Source organism: Equus przewalskii, chromosome 15, assembly GCF_037783145.1.
Source record: "Equus przewalskii isolate Varuska chromosome 15, EquPr2, whole genome shotgun sequence".
In the NCBI taxonomy this organism is placed as follows: Eukaryota; Metazoa; Chordata; class Mammalia; order Perissodactyla; family Equidae; genus Equus; species Equus przewalskii.
In genome coordinates, this window is record NC_091845.1 from 73267459 (window position 1) to 73290619 (window position 23161).

Genomic DNA, 23161 nt, shown 5'->3' on the forward strand with positions numbered 1-23161 from the left:
ACACAAAAGATGGATTTGAAAAGCAATATGAAAATAGGGCTGGAGAACATCCCCTTGAATAATTAGCAATAGAGACAACAATAAAGAGACTGTAATTGTGGTTACAGCAATCACAACATATACTAGAATCCCCAAGAAGTCATCCTAGAGTGGTTTAAAGTCTTTGGAATCCAGGGGCTGACCCAGTAGCTGAGTAGTTAAGTTTGTGTACTCCACTTTGGCATCCCAGGGTTTCGCCAGTTCGGATCCTGGGTGCGGACATGGCACCACACGTCAGGCCACACTGAGGTGGCATCCCACATGCCACAACTAGAAGGACCCACAACTAAAAATATACGACTATGTACTGGGGGGACTTGGGGGAAAAAGGCAGGAAAAAAACAAAGATTGGCAACAGTTGTTAGTTCAGACGACAATCATTAAAAAAAAAAAAGTCTTTGGAATCCAACACAGTAGGGTTTAAATCTCAGCTCCACCAGTTACTAAGCTATGGGACACTAGAAAAGTCAATTGTTCAGATGAACAAATTTAAAATGGTGATAAATACCACTTCAGACCAGGGATGTTTTGTTCAAAGCTGTAATTTCCAGTGCCTGGAATATCGCTTAGCACAAAGGAGGCATGCAACACATATTTGTTGAACAAATGACTAAGGATGATATAAGAACTAAATGAGATAACAAATGTAAAGTATTTAGCACTGTACCTGTAGCATGTAAGATACTCAGTTAGTATTAGGCTCTCCCACTTTGAGCATTCATTTGTTCATAGATTATTGTACCCATTTTAAAGGCTAGCTAAAAGCTCTAGTTCCTTAGTTGAGGTCGACTGGAAGCCAAATTCCTACTTGAGCATGCTGCCACATTAATGCTGTTTGGAGAATGAGACCAGCCACCTCTTTTATTCCAGAACAAGGGAAAGTCATTCCAGCAGTTTTACCATCACCCAGACCTGTAGCCTCCACCTCCAGAATGGAGACAATCAGATACAATAGCACTTAATATCCCTGTTCAAAATGCCTAGAACCCACTGTAGGGAGTTAAGGGAATAAAGAAGTCATTGTCTGAAAAGTCAAGGGGAACTAGAAAACTGTCTTATCCCCATATATATAAGCCCATGGCTTAGAGAACTGTCTCACCTTATCTTGCTCAGCCATTTTCAACTCTACCCCTCCTCTATTCTATGATGCCAGCCACAGCAGGAACTCTAGCCTTCTTTGTATCCTTCCAACTTGGTACACACAGGCAGAAGAGAAGACTGAAGGCAGAGAGAACTTTACTTAGCAGCAAAACAATTTATCCAAATATAACAAAAGGCTTTTAAGTTTACAGTTTTTACGACACAGTAACATTATGGCTCACTCAAAATTACTGAACTTGGGTGTGGTGGAAATACATTAATATTGCCTAAGAGCACTTAGCAGAGAGCCTTCCAAACAGCAAAAGCTTTCTAAGTAACTGTTCTATGTATGAAACAGCTTTTTAAGTCTTTTCTTTTAGAGAGTGGATTATGGAGTCTTCATAAATAAAATCTAATTCGGTGATGGACCAGAGATAATCCAAGCATACAACAATACAATTTTTTGGTAGTCTCATTTTTTATTTTATATAATAATACAGCAGGTTATGAATCAAAATAAAATGGAGAAAGACTGAAAATAAATATGAATAAATTAGTAGCAAAAATCTGAGTCAGGACACAAGAAATGCTAAGGCTACTAAAATCGTGACGGATTCACTAAAGAAACATCTACATACCAAAAATGTAGGACTTAACCATAACCTAGGATTGCACTGACTATGTAAGAGTCTTTTTCGAGATCTGAGGAGAGGGAGTAGGAGAAAGGTGGAGAAAGGTAGAGAAAGAGACAGATACTTTGGTTGCCTTTTAACGAGCATTGCAAGCTCAATTAAAAATATCTTGGGATGTATGTGATCTGTTTAGGTAGTACGCATAAAAATGGAAAAAAAACTACCTGACAGGTTATTATAAATAAAGATACACTTTCGGAAACTTATAAATATTTCAAAATGTCTTAAAAATAAAAATTGTTGTGATTATATCTCCAGTGACGAGTCTGTCTCTAGATGGCAGCCTGCACTTTGTAACATTCCTTGCAAAAAGCTAATATACTTCTTCCTCTGTAAATACAAAAGGTAGGTGAAACATCAAACCAAATGCTCAAAAAGAAAAATCACATACTGGCACATGATTGTGAGTACCAATTAACGGTCTTTCAAGACTGCATAGGGTACATTTCAGCCATGTCAAGAACAGATAAATTTCCTAAATATTAGAATTTCAAATTTTGGAACTTAGTTGAGTCATGCTAGTACAGCCCAGGGCCAAAAGCAAGCACTGTCCTAGAGCTATAACCTTTCAAACTATTTTCATCAACTCTTCAACAACTATTAAAATAACTTCATCTTCAGTGCTAGTGCTGTTCACATAAGACAAGACTTAGAGGAAGGACAGTGAGGAAAATAAACTTATTTTTTAAAATGTCTGTCGGCTACCTCAGGCTCTATTACTAACATTAATATGATTCAAGACAGGCAGGGCTCCTTAATCTGTAGCACATAGATTCCTATCTATAAACCTTTGAAACTGAACGGAAATTTCAGTCTATGCACTTTTGTAGAGAAAGGCCCCAAATTTTCAGGACATTAAGGAATTTGAGGACTCAAAAAAGTAAAACTTATGCATTAGAGGAAAAATATCAGCCAAAGATTTTTGGTCTTACAGAATTGAAGGGAGAAATAAAATGTCGACAGCAAAGAAAAGTTCTAGAGAAGACAACCTTCATAGCATGGTATGAAAAAGCAGACTTTTGACTGGGGAAATGGAGAAAAGAAAAGGCTGAACTCTTTTCCCTTCTAAAAAATCAGGCAATGAGTGAAATGGTATCATTTAAGGAGAGCCAGGTTTCATCTCTAAGTGGTGAAGGAAAAAAAGTACAAGGGAACTTCCCCATAATATTATACGGATCCATATATTCAGAGTGAAAATTCTAATTTATCAAGTATCTTGTTTGTAGCCAACACTACATATTTGACTGCAATTACAAATAATATATGCAAGATAATTTAGGATTTAAACATTTGAGATTATTTGACAGTTTCTTATCAAACTGCATATAAATGACCAAGTCCTGTTTCTTTACCCTGTGCTTCAAAGTTACATCACTAGGAGGTCTCAAACAATCGCAAGCATACTTTTGTGAAGTCCCTCTTAGAATTTTAAATCTAAGACTTCCTCAACTCATCTTTTGTCTAGAATACTTCTTTTCCTATCTTATCAAGCTTTTATGTATGCGATTAAAGAGGAAAAAAAAGCTAACTGGTTGGGTTTAATTAAAAAACCTCAAAGAGTTTTCATTAAATTGAATTCTCTGGCATTTTTTAAAATATACTTTTTATTTTAGAATAGTTTTAGACTGAAAGAAAAGTTACACAGTACAGAGGTTCCCAGATACACCTCAAATTGATAACATTATTTTCACCCAGTTTTATTGGAAAATAATTGACATACATCACTGTATAAGTTTAAGATGTATAGCATGATGGTTTGATTTACATATACTGTGAAATAATTACCACAATAGGTTTAGTTAATATCCGTTATCTCACACAGATACAATAAAAAGAAAAGGAAGGGGCCGGCCCCATGGCGTAGTGGTTAAGCTCAGTGTGCTCTGCTTTGGTGGCCCAGGATCATGGATTCAGACCCCAGGCACAGGCCTACACCACTCATCAGCCATGCTGTGGCAGCAACCCACATACAAAATAGAGGGTGACTGGCACAGGTGTTAGCTCAGGCCTAATCTTCAAGCAAAACAAATAAATAAATAAATAAATAAATTTCTCCTTATGATGAGAACTCTTAGGATCTACTCTCAACAACTTTTCTATATATCATACAGCAGTATTAACTATAGTCATCATGTACATTACATCCCTAATATTTACTTATGTTATAACTGGAATTTTTTACGTTTTGGCTATCTTCCTCCAATTCCCCCTCCCCCAACCCTGATAACATTAACTAAAAGTCATATACTGTATTTGGATTTTCTTAAGTTTCTACCTAATATCCTTTTTCTGTTCTAGAATCTCATCCAGAAAACCACAAAAAGTGGTAGTTGTCATGTCTCCTTAGACTCCTGTATACACTGTGACACTTTCTCAGACTTTGTTTTTGATGACCGTGACGATTTTAAGGAGCAGCGGTCAGGTATTTTGTAAAATGTCTTTCAATTTGGGTTTGTCTGATGTTCTTCTCACGGTTAGATATGGCTTACGGGTTTTTGAGGAGAAGATCAAAGAGATAAAGCGCCTTTCTAATCACATCAAAACAAGGTATATGCTATCAACATGACTAAACACTATTGATTATTAATCATGATCATCTAGCTGAAGTAGTATTTGTTAGGTTTCTCCACTGTACAAATTACACTTTTTCCCTTTTTCTATACTGCCCTCTTTGGAAGGAAGTTACTCTGTACAGCCCACACATAAGGACTGGGGGGTTTTGCTTCATTTTCATGAGGTTTATGTAGGTATCTACATAAATTATTTTGAATTCTTCTACACAGAAGATGTGTCTATTCTCACCCATTTGTTTCATTATTCAATCATTTATTTATATCAGTATGGACTCAGGAAAGTTTTATAATTCGGGTTATAATCCAGTTCTACGATATTTATTTTGTTGCTCAAATTGTTCCAGCTTTAGCCATTGAGGGCTCTTTCAGTTGGCTCCTGTATCTTTTTGACATACCCTCATCATTTGTTTTGTTTTCTTTGAGCATTTGTTTACTTTTGGACACCATGAAATGCTCCAAGCTCACCTTGTATATTCCCTGTCCCAGTCCTAGAACCTAACATTTCTTCAGAGAGCCCTGGTTTCTTTTATTGGAGAATGGAATTAGAAACCAACATCTAGGTACTAGATGTGCTCCTTGCTGCTGGCTCACTGCTAGTGAGATGTCATTTCTTTTAGGCCCTCTCAGCTGAAAGAACAAGGAAATATATATGTCTGTGTCTCCTAGTGTGTATACAAACATATCTATAAATATTCCTATATGTAGCCATCTATATCTCTATTAAGCTGTATATGAGTTATACTAATGCCTTCAATTCCATTACAACATGAGTTATTCTAGCGTCCTCCTCTTGCTTACCCATAATCTTTGACTCCAACAGTAAAAAATCTGGTTCCCACCATCAACCATATATTTACCTAATTTTTCAACTCCAGTATACACGTATAGTGACTTCAGAACTGGTAACTTTAAACCCATGGGAAACAATTTTCCCAACCAGAGTATAGTACTTACATACAGTTCCTTTTGCCTTCAGTCATATAGTCTCTACTCACTTCTTCATTTACTTAGGAGAACATCTTTTCCCCAAATCCCTTCAGTGAGTTTATTTCGTATATTTTTAAAACACTTAGATTCTTTTGTCATAGTCTATATCCATCTTGGGATGACCTCATCATAAGTGATTTTTTTAAAAAGTTGGCATGCATCAATGTTTATTCTTTGTGCTGTAAAGTCTATGGGTTTTGAGAAATGCATAATATCATGTATCCACCACTACAGTATCATACATAACAGTTTCACCACACCCTAATCCTGTGATTCACCTATTCAACCCTCCCTCCTCCCCCAAATCCTGGCAAACACTGATCTGTTTGCCATCTCTACAGTTTTGCCTTTTCCAGAATGTCATATAAAGTGGAATCAAACAGTATGGAACCCTTTCAAACTGGCTTCTTTCACTCAGCAATATCCACTTAAGATTCATCTACACTTTTGCATGGTTTGAGAGCTCATTTCTTTGTATCACCAAACAGTATTCCAGAGTATGAATGTACCACACAGTTTATCCATTTCATTTACTGAAGGACATCTTGGTTGCTTCCAGTTTGGGGCAATTATGAATATAATTACTATAAACATTCACATGCAGGTTTTTGTGTGGACATAAATTTCAAATCAGTTGGGCAAATACCTAAGAGTGTAGATTCTATAGTGAGGCTATAGTTAAGCTTTGTTAAGAAACTGTCAGATTCTCTTCCAAGGTGGCTATACCATTTTTCCATTCCCACCAACAATGAATTCCTGTTGCTGCACATCCTTGACAGTAATTAGTATTGTCAATTTTTTGGATTTTAGCCATTCTAATAGCTGCAAAGTGATATCTTATTGTTTTAATTTGCATTACAGTAATGACAACCGATGTTAAGCATCTTTTCATATGCTTATTTGCCATCTGTTTATCTTTTTCAGGGAGATGTCTGTTGAGATCCTTTGCCCACCTTTTTATTGCACTGTTTATCTTCTTATTGTTGAGTTTTTAAGAGTTCTTTGTATATTTTGAATATAACTCCTTTAACATACATGTTTCATAAATGTTTTCTCCCAGTCTGTGACTTCTTGCAGAACAGAAAAACTTTTAATTTCAGTAAAGTCTAACTTGCCAAGTTTTTCTTTCATGGATTGTGCTCCTAGTGATTATATCTAAAAATCTCATCACTGAACCCAAGGTCATATGGTGTTTTCTTTTAGAAGTTTATAGTTTTGCATTTTATATGACCTATTTTGAGTTAACTTTTGAATAAAGGGGTAAAATCAGTAGATTATATTTGTGTGATTCCTGTAATATTTTTTAAAGAATAATTTAGGGTATAAAAATTTGATGTATATATACAACAACTCTTTAGCAATCCACTGGAAAGAGGAGAATAAAATCTACCAAAATATTTCAGGTTCCATTCTCTTCTTATTTTAATAGTTTTTACCCTGTTGTCTGTATATCCAACAGTTTTTACTAAATGACAAACTCATAAGGATTATCTGTGGTTTTCACTGTACTGTACCTAAAATAGTACCTGTATATGTCTATATTCAAAAGCTCTCCCAAAAACATGAGAATAATAAGAAATTAAGACTTGTAATTAGTCCTATGAGATTCAAGGTCCATGAAAGTAGAAATTATCTTACAACAACATAAAAAATACATAAGCAAAATACGTCCAAAGTGTGGAAGTTTTAAAATTATGAGTTACATTTACACACATACACCATTATCCAAGGGAAGAAGCCACTATACATTGATATATACAAGTTATGATTATGGTAATATTGTAAACAATATTATTTATATAAATCCTCTTTCTGAAATGCTAATATGAAAAATTTTGAAATTACTAGGATAAAAACGAAATAAAAGCAGAAATCCAAAATATACAAGGAACACTGAAATCACTTTTTCTATGATAACACTTGATGAGCCTGCAATGCATAAGTTGGGAGTTCTGAGATGAAGGGTCTAAAAGAAACAACTCTTCTATGAAGTGGGGACTCAAAGAATTTCACCTCTACGTTAAGTTAAACCAGCAATAAATCTAACATCTCATACTCTGCACACTACAAAGAAAGTTCTTTTGGTACTCTGTGAAAGGAGATAAACGTACCTGAGAGGTAGTAATAAAAACTGGTGCTCGCAAATATCCTAAAATCACATAATCTGATCCAGAAAACTCCAAACTGTATTTAGTTACAAATGGTCCTACATTGGTAGCACCCCTGGGCATCTGTCTAGCAAAGGATAAATGCTCTCCAGAGGAATGTACCTTTACCCTGGACTTTAAATAAATTTGAGAGAAAACATGGAGCTTGGAATAAAAAGTAACTAAACATACCAAGAAGAAAGGCAATACGCAAAAAATCAGCAAAAAACCACCCCCACAGAAACAGACTCGCAAAGACTTAAAGTATTAGAATGATCAGATACAGATTGTAAAAGAAAGAAATTTACCATGTTACAAAAAGAAAATACAAGATTGAATATCCACGGGGAACAATTCCATGGACTTTTTCTTTAAAAAAGAACCAACTAGCTAAAATTTCTAGAAATGGACAATATAGTAACTAAAATAGATTGGCACAGGTGAAAAAAAGAGTAAGTGGTAAACTGGAAGATAGAGGGAAAATTATACAGAAAGCAGCACAGAAATTAACAAATACAAAAAGGTACATAGAAGACAGTATGCAAAGTTTAAGGAAAGCTACTGAGGAAGAAGAGAACTAAAATGAGAAGAAGCAATATTTAAAGAGATAACTGATGAAAGACACCAATCTGGAGAAATATGTTCTATACCTAGAACATAATACAGTCAAATTGCAAAATACCAAAAACAAAGAGAAAAATCTTAAACTTTGGGAAAAACAAGTACTGAAAGAGAGAAAAATGATTATTCCAAGTTCTCAACAATACAAGCCAGAAGACAATGAAATATCTTCAGTGTGCTAAAAGAAAATAACTGCCAATATCAAATTATATACCCATCAAAATACCTTTTAAGAAATGAAGACAAAAAAATTTTCAAAGTCCAACAGAGTCTGTACACTCACTAACAGAACCTCAAGGAAATTTCTAAATACTCGCTTCAGGCAGAAGTGATCCTAGATATATATGACATGAAGAAAAAATAAAGAACAAATAAAGTGGCATAAATATGAGTAAAGCTAAATAATAATTTTATTTTCTAAAAATAATAATAGTGACTATGAGAAAACTAGATAGATTTAAATTACAAGACAAGGAAGTAAGTAAATGGAATTACGGTGTTCTAGGTCCTAGTAATAGCTGGGAAAAGGGTAAAAGTACTAATTGCCTTTAGATTTTGATATGTTAAGTATGGCTTCTATAATTTCTAGGGTAACCATTAAATTAAGGAGTATAAAAGCAGTCAAAGAAGTAGAGAGGAAGAAAAATAATTCTTTTGGATTCAAACAATCTAAAGGCAAGAAAGAAGAGAAAAATAAAAAAAATATAAAGCAGACAGGACAAAGAACAAGCATTGGTTCAATATAGACTCAAATACCCAGTGATACCATTAAATGTAAAAAGAATTAAGTGACACACTTAAAAGAAAAACAATTTTCAGACTGAATTAGAAAAAATACAATGCAGCTATATGTTGTTTACAAAAGGCATCTAAGAGGTATAGGGACATAAGAACAATGAAAGGGAAAAAAGAAAAAGTTGGGCCAGAAAACTAGGAAAAGTGGTGTGCTTCATTAATATTCAAATAAATAGACTTTTAGAAAAAAGTATCGTGAGAGATAAAGAGGAACATTAAAATAAAATATTTGAGTTATAAGAAATATCTGAATATTTGCACCTAATAACATGGGGGCAGGGCAGGAGGAGGCATTCCAAGAGAAATCAAGAAGAAACATATAAATCCACAATCATGATGTGAGATTTAATATATTGCCCTCAGTAAGTGCTAGAAAGCAAACAATAGATAAGAAGGATATAAAATATTTTAACACAATTATTGAACAACCTTAACCTAACGCACACAACTGCACCTAGAAAATACATAAGACACTAAGACACACGGATTCTAAGCACACATGTAACATTTCAAAAAGTGGTCATATGACCTTAAAACAAGTCTACACAAATTTGAAAGGACTTAATACAGACTATTTTCTCTGGCCTCAAATTCAGTTAGGCTAAGAAGAAGTCAATATGAAAAGCTAACCAGAAAAATCTCATGTTTGGAAATTAAGAAACATGCTTTCAAGTAACCCATGAGTCAAAGAAAAAACAATTAGAAAACATTTCAAGGGGCTGGCCTGGTGGTGTAGTGGTTAAGTTTGTACACTCTGCTTCAGCAGCCCATGGTTCGTGGGTTCGGATCCTGGGTACAGACCTACACAATGCTCATCAAGCCACGCTGCAGTGGCACCCCACATAAAAAACAGAGGAAGACTGGCACAGATGTTAGCTCAGGGACAATCTTCCTCAAGCAAAAAGAGGAAGACTGGCAACAGCTGTTAGCTCAGGGTCAAACTTCCTGACCAAAAAAAAAAAGACAGAAAACATTTTGAATTAAACTAATGAAAGGGAACACCACAAAAAATTATACACATTAAAAACATAAGAGGATATTACAAACAACTTCATTAAAGAAACTTGAAGATTTAGATGAAATGGAAAAGTTCCTAGAAAAATATGGCTTGTCAAAATAATAAAACACCTGAATAGTGCTAAATCAGTTAAAGAAATTCAATCAGTAGTTTAAAACCTTCCAACAAAAAAGATCTCAGACCCACATGGTTTCAATAGCAAATTTTACCAAGTGTTCTGGAAACAAATAATTCCAATCCCATATACTCTTCCAGAAAACAGAAAAAGAGGATAGTCTTCACAATTCATTTTATGAAGTTAGCAAAGCCTTGATAAAATCTGAAATGGAAAAGAATGAAAAGGGAAAACTGTAGGCCAATCTCATTGATGAATACAAATGTAAAAAATCCTAAACAAAATATTAGCAAACCAAACGTAGCAATAATTTTAAAAATATATCATGATCGGGGCTGGCCCCGTGGCCGAGTGGTTAAGTTTGCGCGCTCCGCTGCAGGCGGCCCAGTGTTTCGTTGGTTCGAATCCTGGGCGTGGACATGGCACTGCTCATCAAACCATGCTGAGGCAGTGTCCCACATGCCACAACTACAAGAACCCACAATGAAGAATATACAACTATGTACCAGGGGGCTTTGGGAGGAAAAAAATAAAAACTTAAAAAATATATATATATAAATATATATATCATGATCAAGTTGAATTCACTTCAGGAAAGCATACTAGATTTAACATTAAAAGATCAATGGTAGCCAGGTATGAGGGGTGGAAAGTTGAGGGGGAGGATTGAAAGGAGGAGCACAGGGGGGATGTTTAGGGCAGTGAAATTACTCTTTTTGATACTACAATGGTGGACACATACCAGGCATCTGTCAAAACCCACAGAACTTCACAGAACAAAGAGTGAACCCTAATGTAAACTATGGATTTTAGTTAACAATAATTTATCAATATTGGTTCATCAACTGTAACAAATGTACTACACTAATGCTAAGACGTTAATAGGGATACTGTGGGGAGGAGAGGAGGGTATATGGGAACTCTATAATTTTGGCTTAATTTTTTTGTAAACCTAAAAAAAAGACATTACTTATTATGAATTTTTTAAATGCCTAAAGTCCAGAAAAATTTAGTAACAGATGTATAAGACCTTTTCATTCATATACAAAAATACTCTCTGAAACATTGAAAGAAAATAAATATTTAAATAAATGGAGAAAAATATACAATGATCATGAATTGGGAGACTCAATTTTATAAAGATGTAAATTCCTCCCTCCACTAATGTATAGTAGTAGTTCTCAACCTTTGTGTGTGTGTCCTGTCCCAACCAGGGATGTTGCTATATATTCTACAATGCAGGAAAGCTCCCCACAACAAAGAATTATCCAGCCCAAACTGTCAATAGTGTTGAGGTTGAGAAATCTGACATATAAATTCAATATAATTCCATTCAAAACTTCAGCAAGTTTTTTCCTTGTTTTTTTTTGGGGGGGGGGGGGCGGGGCGGCGGAGTTGAGGAAGATTCACCCTGAGCTAATATCTGTTGCCAATCTTCCTCTTTTTCTAGGTGAGCCACTGCCACAGCATGACAGATGAGTGTGTAGGTCCGCACCTGGGAACCGAACCTGGGCCATTGAAGTGAAGCATGCCTAACTTAACCGTTAGGCCACCAGGGTTGGTCCAAAACTCCAACAAGTTTTTTGATGGAACTCAACAAACTAATACTAAAATATGTATGAAAATACAAAAGGCCAAGAAATTTCTACTCAAGAAACTCTAAACAGACTAAATATTAGACTAGAGAGGCCAGAAAAACTCTATCCCGTAAATAGATGCTTGATATTTGCCAGTGGTGTTACTGTACAACAGTGAAGAATTGAAGGACTTTTCAGACTTAAAATATTCCATTCCAGATGAAGACCTAAATTTGAATGGCTAAACTATATATAACTAACTAAACTATATATAAACTAGAAAGCTTTTATTAGAAAATAGATTATCTTCATGTGCAAAGAAGAATTTCTTATGACATTAAAAGCCAATAAAGGAAAAGACTACCAACTTGACTGCACTTAAATTAAGAACCTATGTTCATTTATTCATTCATTCAACAAATATTTATAGCTGCTGGGGATATAGTAGAGAATAAAATTGACAAAAATCACTGCCCTTAAGGCATAATTTATCAAAATATAGAGGAGGAAAAACAACTCAAGATGGGAGAAGATATTTGCCAAATATATAACTGATCGACAAAGATGACTAATATTAACACTTATTTAAAAAAAACTCCTACAAATCAATAAAGAAAATTAGTGGAAGACTTAAAGCAGTTCATCCAAGAGAAAATCCAAATGATGTGTGCAACAGCACTCAGTCCCAACAGTAATCGAGGACATAAAATTACAATCTCAATGAGATATTTCTAAACATACTCAAGAAGGTAAAACTAAAAAGGCTGCAACATGTCTAAGCAAAGATGTGAAGCCATCAGAATTATGTGACATTAATTAATTGGAGTATAAAAAGTCGCTACAACCACTTCAGAAAACAGTCTGGCATTATCTAGAAAAGCTGCATCTCTTATAACCCAGCAATCTCACTTCTCAGTACACAAAACAGAGCATCTTGTGCACATACACACCAAATTAACATGTACAATAGACAGTTTATAGTAACATTGTTTGTATTATCCAAAAGCTGGAAACAACCCAACTTCTTTCAAGAGCAGAGAGTTTAAATAAACTACTATATTTATATCATGGCTACTTTACATCAGTTCTGAACTTACAGCAATTATGCCCCCCAGGGGACATTCGGCAACATCTGCAGACATTTTTGGTTGTCACAATTGGGGAAGAGGGTATGGGAGGACAGAGAGGAGTGTGCTACTGGCAACTAATAGGTAGAGGCAAACGACGCTGCTAAACATTCTACCATGGAAAGGAAAGCCCACTACACCAAAGAATTGTCTGCTTTACATCAATGAAAACGAGTGCACTATGGTACAGGCAATATAAATGAATCTCATAAATATAATGTTTGAGCAGAAAAAGCAAGATAAAAGAGTAGGTACACTTAATTATGTAAAAAAGTATACATATAGTTAATTATCTAAAGAAGAAAAACAGGCAAAACTAAAATGTTTTGTTTAAGGATAGATTCATTAATGGTGAAACTATAAAGAAAAGCAAGGAAATAATTATCACAAAATTAAAGTAGTACTTATCTCTGTGGAAAACAGAGGTGGTTGTGATAGGAGAGGAGCACACAAGAGATAAGGGGAAGGGTCTTCTAAAGTCCTGATAATATTCTTTTCCTTGACCTGAGTACTAATAACATTGGGATTCACAATACAAATAGTACTTAACCTCTACACACATAATTTATGCGCTCTTCTCTGTGTATAAGATGTCACAATTAAAAAGGTTTTAAGAAAAATAATATTGATCTATATACGCTGTACATGTAAACAGATAAGAAAGAATTCATTAAAATAGATTTCTAAAACTGATTAATATATAATAAACCATAACAAATACCTGTTTCTATTCCCCAAAGCAGACACTGACACTGTTAGGATACCAGAACAAGTAATTTATTTAGGAAATCCCATAAAATACTGGTAATGGAGTGGGGAAATAAACAAGGAAAGGCTGACAACAAAAAGTGAGTTATCTACCCAATTACTGCCATAGATAACTGGAGCCTAATTAAACTCCTTGGGGAACTGGGAGTCACCATAAGCCATGCACTTAAAAGTTATCTCACATGAGGGAGAAAGGATTTGGGGTATTTATACACTAACTCCCAGCCAGTCATTGGTTAAAGCCACAGTGCCCAATTTGTGCACTGAGATGTCCTTAGCCATGGAAGCAAACTCATATAAGCACTGTGGGGTATTTTAAATGTTCAAAGGGAAACAGCAATATTTTATATCTGTCAAGTACAATAGGAACTACTAGCACGAGGTAATTCAGTATCAACGTCAGATCATACTTCATTACTTTTGATAATATCCTATCTTTGAGAAGCTGTGTTTTCACAAATTCTCCTGGAAAACCAGTATGTAACAGGAAACGAGGGTGACTTCAAAATTTGAGCAGTTGTACAGGCCCAAGAGATGCATATATCTACTAGTAAGTGAGATTATTTAAAAATAGAATACAATTTTTATTTTTCTTTCAATTATGTTTATCATTTTTCTAAACAGCTACTAAGTTCTTAGGACATAAATAAATTGTTTGGACCTAACTACTTCAAAAAGAAAGTGTTAGGTATTTCTTTTGGCCTAGAGGTTCCATGAAAAAATTAATGAAACACTAATGGGTCCATGAAATGGGAAAGTTTAGGAAACTCTTGGAGTAACTGTTCTTGGCTGAGGTCAGTTCTCCAGCAATCCTACATTCCTACAAAGTCCTCAGGCATTTAAAAGTCCACTGTTAGGCACAAGCACTGCAAAATAGAATTACTTGTTATAATCAACTAAAAAAGAAAGTATTTCTAACCTACAATTCTCAAGTTTGATAAACACATCCTTTATCAACTAAAAGCAAGCACATTTTCCAATGAAAACTACTTATCAATATCCCTGACACATAATTCTGAAATCTGTTATATACTGGCATTAGTACATACCCAAACATAAATGCCTCTACCAATGGTGTATTAAACAATGATAATATTTTGAATATAGAGATAACATATCTGTATTTTGTCATGCATGTTACTATAAATATATCCTCTCATTCTATGTTATCTTCTTGGCGTTTATTCCTATAAACACTTAACGAAGTTACACAGCTTTAAAATGCAACTAACTCTAAGTTAATAGTGTTTAAATCAACTTTTCCTTTGCCATCTTTCCTACTGCATTGATACTGAATATATCCTATTATCACATTGAATTAGTATATTCTAACTGAGGGTCTAGCAGTAAACAGAATTCACTTCACATGGTTCAAAGGAAGAGATTTCAGTGAGCAGACTATAGATATGTAGGCACAGTTAAGGAAAGAACTAGAGGTGCTGATACAACGTAAGGTAGCTTAAGAAGAAAACCGATACGACCTAGGCTGAAGGGTCAAGATGAGAAAATAGTGATAGTAGAGGCCAAATGGAAGAGAGGCTGCCCAAACTCTTCATATGACATTATGTTCCAATTTGTCATGTCACTGGTGGGAGTGCTCCATCTAGCCAAGAAATAGGAAAAAAAGTTTTGTGACTTTTTCCTTCCTTCCCTGGTTCTCTTCCTGCTTTAGCCAATTTTTTTTTAACATCCTTTTGTTCTTGGTTCTTATGCAAGTTTAGGGGCAAATGGGCTGATACAATAAAACACCAAGCTGGATTTTGGAAATTACTTTGCAACACAAGAAGTCCTTATAAAATGCAAAACTAACCTCAACAAATAATAGAAACCAGCTTTCATAATATAAAAAAAAAAAACTTCCCCATTTGTCCTTTGTCTTTTGACTTTCCCTACAATGTGCCCATCATGTAAAAGTTTTCACTGTAGTGTAATTTATCAATCTTTTCTTTTCTAACTTATAAACTTTGAGTCACAGTTCTCTTTGAGTCACATTAATAAAAGATCTTTCCCACTCCAAGGTTATAAAGGAATTCTTTCCTGTTTTCTTCTAGCACTTTTATTATTTCTTTCTTTCTGGTATTTATTTGCTGTTTCTTTTTCTTTATTGCTACTTGTTTTTGTATTTAAACTGGATGCATTGAGAATTTCTCTGGGTGTACATTATCAAGCGAGGTATAGATATGAAATAATTTCCCACATTTTCCCCATTTTTATCTTAAAAAGAGGGTCTTTTATTCCATTATCTCTTCTAACTGGCTATTATTACATAAACCAAACATATTAATTTATCTATATTAATTCCATATCCCAATAACTTACTGAATAACTATTGCTTATATTAGTTTTGTAAACTGATTCTCTTGAACTTTCCAAACATTCAACATTATTTTCAAATAGCGATCATTACTTCATTTTGTATGTCTAAACCTGTTTGCTTGTTATCTCCAATATAATGCTACATAGGAGTTGTAAGACTGGGCATCCATGCCTTGTTTGACTTTAGTGAAAATGACTCTACTGGTTTCCCTTGAGTATGATACTGGCTTTAGAATTAAAAGGGTTTTCCCTCTCCTTTCAGTTTTTACTTTGACATAATTTCAGACTTCACAGAAAACGTGTAAGAAAAGTACAAAGAATTTCTAATACTCATCACCAAATTCCCAGGTGTAAGCATTTTACATTTGTTCCACCCTTCTTTCACTCTTCCAATATCCCTTTACTCTGTAATACTTCACTGTACAGTACCCTAAAACAAAAAATCACATACAACAACAACAGTACAAGGATCACGAAATTAACATGAGCCATGAAATTAACAATGAGACAATACATATGTTCTAATCCACAGAAGTGATTCAGATTTCATCATTTGTCTCAATAATGTCCTTTATGTCAAAAGAAAAATCTAAGATCATGTAGTCCATTGTAATGTTTCCTTAGTCTCTAATCTGGACCAGTTCCTTAGTCATTTCTCAGTATTTCAGGACCTTGACGGTTTTAAAGAGTACAGAATTGTTATTTTGAAGAATATATCTCAGTCTAAGTTTGATGTTTCCTCAAGAGTAGATTCAGGCTCTGCACTTCAGGCAAGAATGCTATGGAAGTGAGGTTGAGTTCTTCTTCTGACTGCATACAAGGAAGCACATGCGATTGACTGGTTCTATAACTGGCATGTCTGTTTTCAACATTTGGTTACAGCAGTGTCTACCAAGTTTGTACATGATAAAGTTATTATTTTATCCATTATTTTATCCATTGTAAATAAAAGATATTTGGTAAGGAGACATTTAGAGATTAGGTAAATATTGTGTATGTGTATATTCCATTATTCCCCCTTCTTTCTTCCAAAAAAAGCTGCATACTTTAGATATTCTTTTCCACTGTGCATTTTACCCTTAAAAACGTATTCTGAAAATCTCCCTGCATCAGAGATCTTTCTTTTTCGTTTTAACACTGCCAAAAAACTCCACTGTGGAACTGTACCACAGTTTACTCAATCACTGTCCTATATATGAGCATTTAGGTTGTTTCCAATATTGTGAAATTACAAATACATTGTATTGCATAACTCTGTGCACTTATTTTCCTAATGCTGGAGGTATATCTTCATGGCAAAATTCCAGAAGTAGCATGTTTGGGTCAAAACATAAAAACATGTCGTTTTGGGAGATACTGCCAAATCTCTTTCCATGAGAGATGTACTAATTTGTACTCCAACAAACAATGTAACAGTCTCTGTTTCCTCACAGCTTAATCAAGAGCGTTCTTGTAATTTTTAATTTTTATCGATCTAATGAGTGAAAAATGGTATCTTGGTGTAGTTATAATTTCCAATTCACTTCTTTCATATCTGCTTAAAGTTTCATACGTAACTGGGTCTATTTCTGGATTTTTATTATATTCCACCGAGCAAGAGACAAGTGTGCTCTCTTTGTTAATCATATTAAGAAAATATGCATCTATGTCTCTTTTATCAAAATGTTTTAAAATCCATTTTGTCAAGTGCCTTTTCAAGAACAATGAAGACAGCCAAAAGGAAAACTGACAACTGATAGGAACAAGAGAATTCACAGAAAAAGAAATGCACATGGCTCTCAACTCTCACTTGTGAGAGAAATACAAATTAAAATTATCCATATACAAAAATTAACCATGAATCAATGACCTAAATATAAGAGCTAAAACTATAAAACTCTTAGAAGAAAACAGAGGGATAATCCTTCATGCCCTTGGATTTGGCAATGGATTCTCAGATTTGACACCACATATATGAGCGAAAAATTTAAATAAATTGGACTTCATAAAAATTTAAAACCTTTGGGGGCTGGCCCCGTGGCCGAGTGGTTAAGTTCGCACGCTCCGCTGCTGGCAGCCCAGTGTTTCGTTAGTTCGAATCCTGGGCGCGGACATGGCACTGCTCATCAGACCACACTGAGGCAGCGTCCCACATGCCACAACTAGAAGAACCCACAACGAAGAATACACAACTATGTACCAGGGGGCGTTGGGGAGAAAAAGGAAAAAATAAAATCTTTAAAAAAAAAAAAATTTAAAACCTTTGTGCATCAAAGGACATCTTTAAGAAAGTGAAAAGATAACTCACAGAATGGGAAAAAAATAGTTGTAAGTTACATACCTGATAAGGGTTTAGTACCCAGAATATATACAGAACTCTTACAACTCACAACAAAATCAAAATCATCAAATTTAAAAATGAGCACAGACTTGAATACACATTTTCAAAGAAGATATACAGATGGCCAAAATGCACATGAAAAAGATGTTCAGGGACAAGCCCCAGCGGCCTAGTGATTAAGTTAGGTGTGCTCAGCTTTGATAGCCTGGGTTCAACTCCCAGGCGTGGACACATACCATTTGTCTGTCACTGGCCATGCAGTAGTGGTGGCTCACATACAAAATAGAGGAAGACTGCCAACAGGGCAAATCTTCCTCAGGAAAAAAAAAAGTTTCAATTTCATTGGTCATTAAGAAAGTGCATATCAAAACCACAAGAACTAGGACAGTTCAACTGAAAAATAAAAGTGTTGGAAAGGATATGGAATAATAAAAATCCTCATACATTTCTGGTAGGAAGGTAAAATGCTGCAGCCACTATGGAAAACTGTTTGGAAGTTCTTCAAAAAGTTAAAGTAGAATTACCATATGCTCCAGCAATTCCACTCCTTGGCATTTACCCTGAAGAATTTAAAAACAAGTACTCAAACCAAAATATGTGCATGAATTTTCATAGCAGCAGTATTCATAGTTACCAAAAGCTAGAAACAACCCAAATGTCCATCAGCAGATGAACAGATACACAAATTGTGATATATACATACAATAGAATGTTATTCAGCCATAAAAAAGGATGAATTATTCTTATATACTACCACTCGGATAAACCTTGAAGAAATTATGCTATGTGAAAGAAATAAAACACAAAAGGTCACATATTATACAACTCCTTTTATATAAAATGACCAGAACAGGCAAATCAATACAAGCAGAAAGTAGATTAGTGGTTGCCAAGGGTTGGGTGGGAGAGGGGGATGGTGAATGACTACTTAATGAATATGAGGTATTCTGGGTTGATGAAAAAGTTTTAATACTACAGAGAGGTGGTTGCACAACACTGTAAATGCAGCAAATGCTACTGAATTATACACTTTAAAATGGTTGTCTGTCAAGTGAATTTCACGTCAATTTTAAAGAAATCTCACTGATGTGTAATTTTTAAATTGCTCATAAAACCAATTCCAAAAATTGGATGAAAACACTTTGTTGAATAGATTGAGAAGAAACAAGCATTCTCATATATTACTGATGGGAGTAAAAATGAGTGCAATTTCTATAGCAAGAAATTTGGCATTATCTAATACAATTACAAATACACTTACCTACAGACATTCTTCCACAAAGAGCAAATAAGGTATACACAAAATACACTGTTTGTAATAGCAAAAGACTAAAAATAATGCAATGGTTTGTTAATAGACGACTAGTTAGGTAAATTATTATACATATACTCAAGGGAATGCTATGACGCTGTATTAAAAGAAAAAGGAAAAAAACCTGAGAAAGCTCTTTATACACCAGTATCTTCCCCTTAAGAGTGGAGAAGGAAAGAGTATGTTCCTACTTATACATATGGAAATTAGATAGATAGATGGATATACAACAAAGTAGTTAACAGTTAACTCTGGAGATAGATGGGAAGGCTGAAAGTGGTAAAGACTTTTTGCTTTGTATTTCCAATTTTTTTTCGGTTTTTTGAACCATGGGAATGAATTACAAAAGGAAAAATTTTAAAGACTACCAGTTATTTTAAAATTAAAACCCAGTCCAACAAGACACTTACATAGATTAGATGAAATAATATATGTAAAGCACATCACTCAGTACTTGCCTTGCCCATTTTAAGGCTGTAAAATTAAACTTGCTTTCCTTCAACAGCCTAATCTCTTGCCTCACCAGTTTCCATGTTCTAGGATTCACCCATAAACTCCCTGTACTAGTGTGTGCCATGCTTTCTTATCTTCACGCATTTTTGCACAAAGTGTTAACTTTGGCCTTTCCCCTCTCTCTTAACTTTCTTTAACTCAGTCTCAGTCTCACCACAGAGTTTCCTCCTCTGGGATGCACGTTCTTACAAACATCTACACATCACACATACACAGAAACACACAGCCTGGGACGGATCAGAAGCCCCTTCTTGTTACTCCCATGGCATCCTGTGGTTAGGTATATAGAATCCAGACTGAGACGAGCCTGACTCTGATACATGAGTTTGGCACTTGCAAACTGTTTGAAGTCCAAAAACTTACCTAAGCCTTTTATTCTCCATTTCCTGATCTATAAAATAAAGATCACACCTGCCTGATAGGACTGTTAACCAATATAAAATAAGCTAATGTACATAAAGCATATACTAGATAGCCATTAAATAGTCATCAGTTTATTATTCTTATAATGGCACAGAGCACTTGATTGAACTATTGGTGTATTTCCTTCTTTGTTCCTTGCAATAAAGCCTCCTTTAAAAATTACACATACTCTAATACTTCCTGGAGCAGAGGCTGTCTTGATAACATTTGCACAATCTGGAATAGTGCTCAGCACAAGGGAGGTGCTCTGTAAATATTTGATAAACTACTTATGTCAATATGGTGATAAGGTAGACAGAAATAAGAAAGCCTTTAAGAAACCAATTTGATCAGTGGTCTCAATAAAAGATCACTGTTCTTTCTGTATTGGAAGGCAAAGAATGGTTATTTACCAACTGATTTACCCCATGTAGCAGAATCTAATCTATTATTAAGACTTATCTATTCCAGAGAATCTCTCAGTTATCTATTAATATAATAAAAATAAATTTCTATTTTAACAAACTGTCTATGGATTTCCAACAGATTGTAAACTTAAGAAACCTGATTGTGATACTTAGGTTACCTTAAGCAAATTATTTGAGTTTCAAGTACTTCATCCATAAAATGAGGACCAAAATACTGACAAGGATACAAAATAATGAATGTTAACAACTACTACAGTTCCTAAGATGAAGCATAAGTAAAATAATATCAGTAAAATATTAAGCATAAAAGCTTATGATCTAAAAACTGAATTAATAAATTCATTAAATGAATTTTACATTTCCTTCCAAATTTCAAAAAATTCAGAAGTCAGTTTGTTTTTAGGAACAAAATGGACCAGAACAAAATGAAATATCCTTAAATAACTTAATAACTTTCTTTATCAGAAAAAAGATTAGCACATAAATCGAGGATGAAGTATAAATAACTAATTGAAGGTGAAGTAAATTTAAGACTGATGGACTGACAGGCTCAATGTACATCATTTATTCCAACATTCTGTACCTCGACATCCTGAACACTGGATAAAAAAGTTGATTAAATCCAGAAGTGCGATGTCCCTGTCTTGTTTATATGATTCAATCCAGTCATCCACAACGGACTGTGGAAAAGAAAAAGAAAAATGAAACTTCAAAAAAATTGATATTTATAGCAAATAAATTTCCAAAAAAGTCTGTGGTTTTCTCTGTGTGTCTCTATTTGAACCAAGAACACTACTTACCTGAAATTATTTCTCTGCAGCCATATAAAAGTAGAGATTCCCTCTTTGTTTTTTCTGAAGGAAGATTAGCCCTGAGCTAACATCTGCCTCCAATCCTCCTCTTTTTGCTGAGGAAGATTGGCCCTGAGGTAACATCTGTGCCCAGCTTCCTCTATTTTATATGTGGGATGCCTGCCACAGCACGGCTTGACAAGCAGTGTGTAGGTTGGCACCTGAGATCTGAACCAGTGAATGCTGGGCCACTGCAGTGGAGCACACGAACCTAACTACTGTGCCACCAGGCCAGCCCAAGATTCTCTTATTTTTAAAGGCAATTAAAATGTGAGTAACTAGGTTTCCAAAATGTGTTCAAAATCCACACAATACAAACCTGACTTTACCAATTCCATTAAGTGTAATAAATTATTAAGCAACTATAGATACTAATATTCAAACCATATTGCAAAAATGACAAAAACTAATTTCACTTACACATAAATACAAACTTTCAAAGCATCAGAAAACCTAATCTCCTAGTAGTGCATAAAAAGAGTACACATCACATATTTAAAAATGCATTTTTTCCAGGAATGCAAGGATGGCTCAATATTGGGAAATCAAATAATTCAATTTATCAAAAAAGGAGAAAAATAAAATAATGATTACATTACTGGATCTCCAAAAGGTATCTGATAAAATTCTGCAGCCAAGCTTTAAAAAAAATTTCTAGAAAAACTAGGGTTAGATGAAATGTACGTAAACAAGATAAAAACAAAGACTAAAATATATTTGTTGTTGAAATGCTTAAGACATTTCAACTCAAAAAGGAAACAAGACAAGAACACATGCCAAACCATTCAACACGGGTTTTCATCTTTAGTTAACGGAAAAGCTAGTAAAATATTGGTAAAGACAATTCTCCTTTCCTACAGTTGATAAGAAAATCTAAGAGTCTCTACTAAAGTAGATTAATAATGGAAAGATTTGACAAAACAGCTGACAAAAGACAAAAGTACAAAATAACTTTTTAATACTGGCAATATATAAGAAACATAAATGAGGAGCCTGTTCACAACTAAAAATATCTAAGAATAAATTCAAGAAAGGTATAAATGTCAATGAAGAAAATTATAAAAAATTACAAGATATAGAAAACTACCTAAATAAGTATTATACACTGATTTTTTTTAAAAAAAGGCTTAGTGTTGTATCAATAAAGTATTTCCAGATTATTAGGCAAATTTAATGTGATTCCAGTGAGCAGAATTGTTTGGGGTTTTCTTGGGTGGAGGTAGGGAATCAGAGGAAATGCATAAAAATAATTAAAAAAAAATTTTAAATTCACTTTTATCTCTATACTGAGGTATAATTACATACAGTAAGATGCAAAAATCTTAACTTACCACCTTGATAAAATATTACAAATACATAACACCTGTGTAACCATAAGCAAGATGAAAATATAAAACATTTTCATAACTGAAACAGGCTCCCTCATGTTCCCTTCCAGTCCATAATAATGGCCAGATTATTTCACTATTATTCCTTAATA

At 34.4% G+C, this 23161-nt stretch overlaps 1 protein-coding gene across 6 annotated transcripts in view; it reads right to left on the minus strand.

The window, feature by feature from the left end:
• The window catches only part of STAG1 (STAG1 cohesin complex component), a 363800-nt gene that overhangs the window by 186686 nt on the left and 153953 nt on the right, over positions 1-23161 (minus strand). For 3 of the 6 annotated variants that reach the window (XM_070576138.1, XM_070576137.1, XM_070576139.1), the window contains one exon: positions 21414-21510. The exons of the other annotated variants lie outside the window; for them this stretch is intronic. In XM_070576138.1, the coding sequence (XP_070432239.1) occupies positions 21414-21510 (97 nt within the window). The remainder of the gene's footprint in view (positions 1-21413; positions 21511-23161) is intronic. 6 annotated transcript variants of the gene reach the window in all.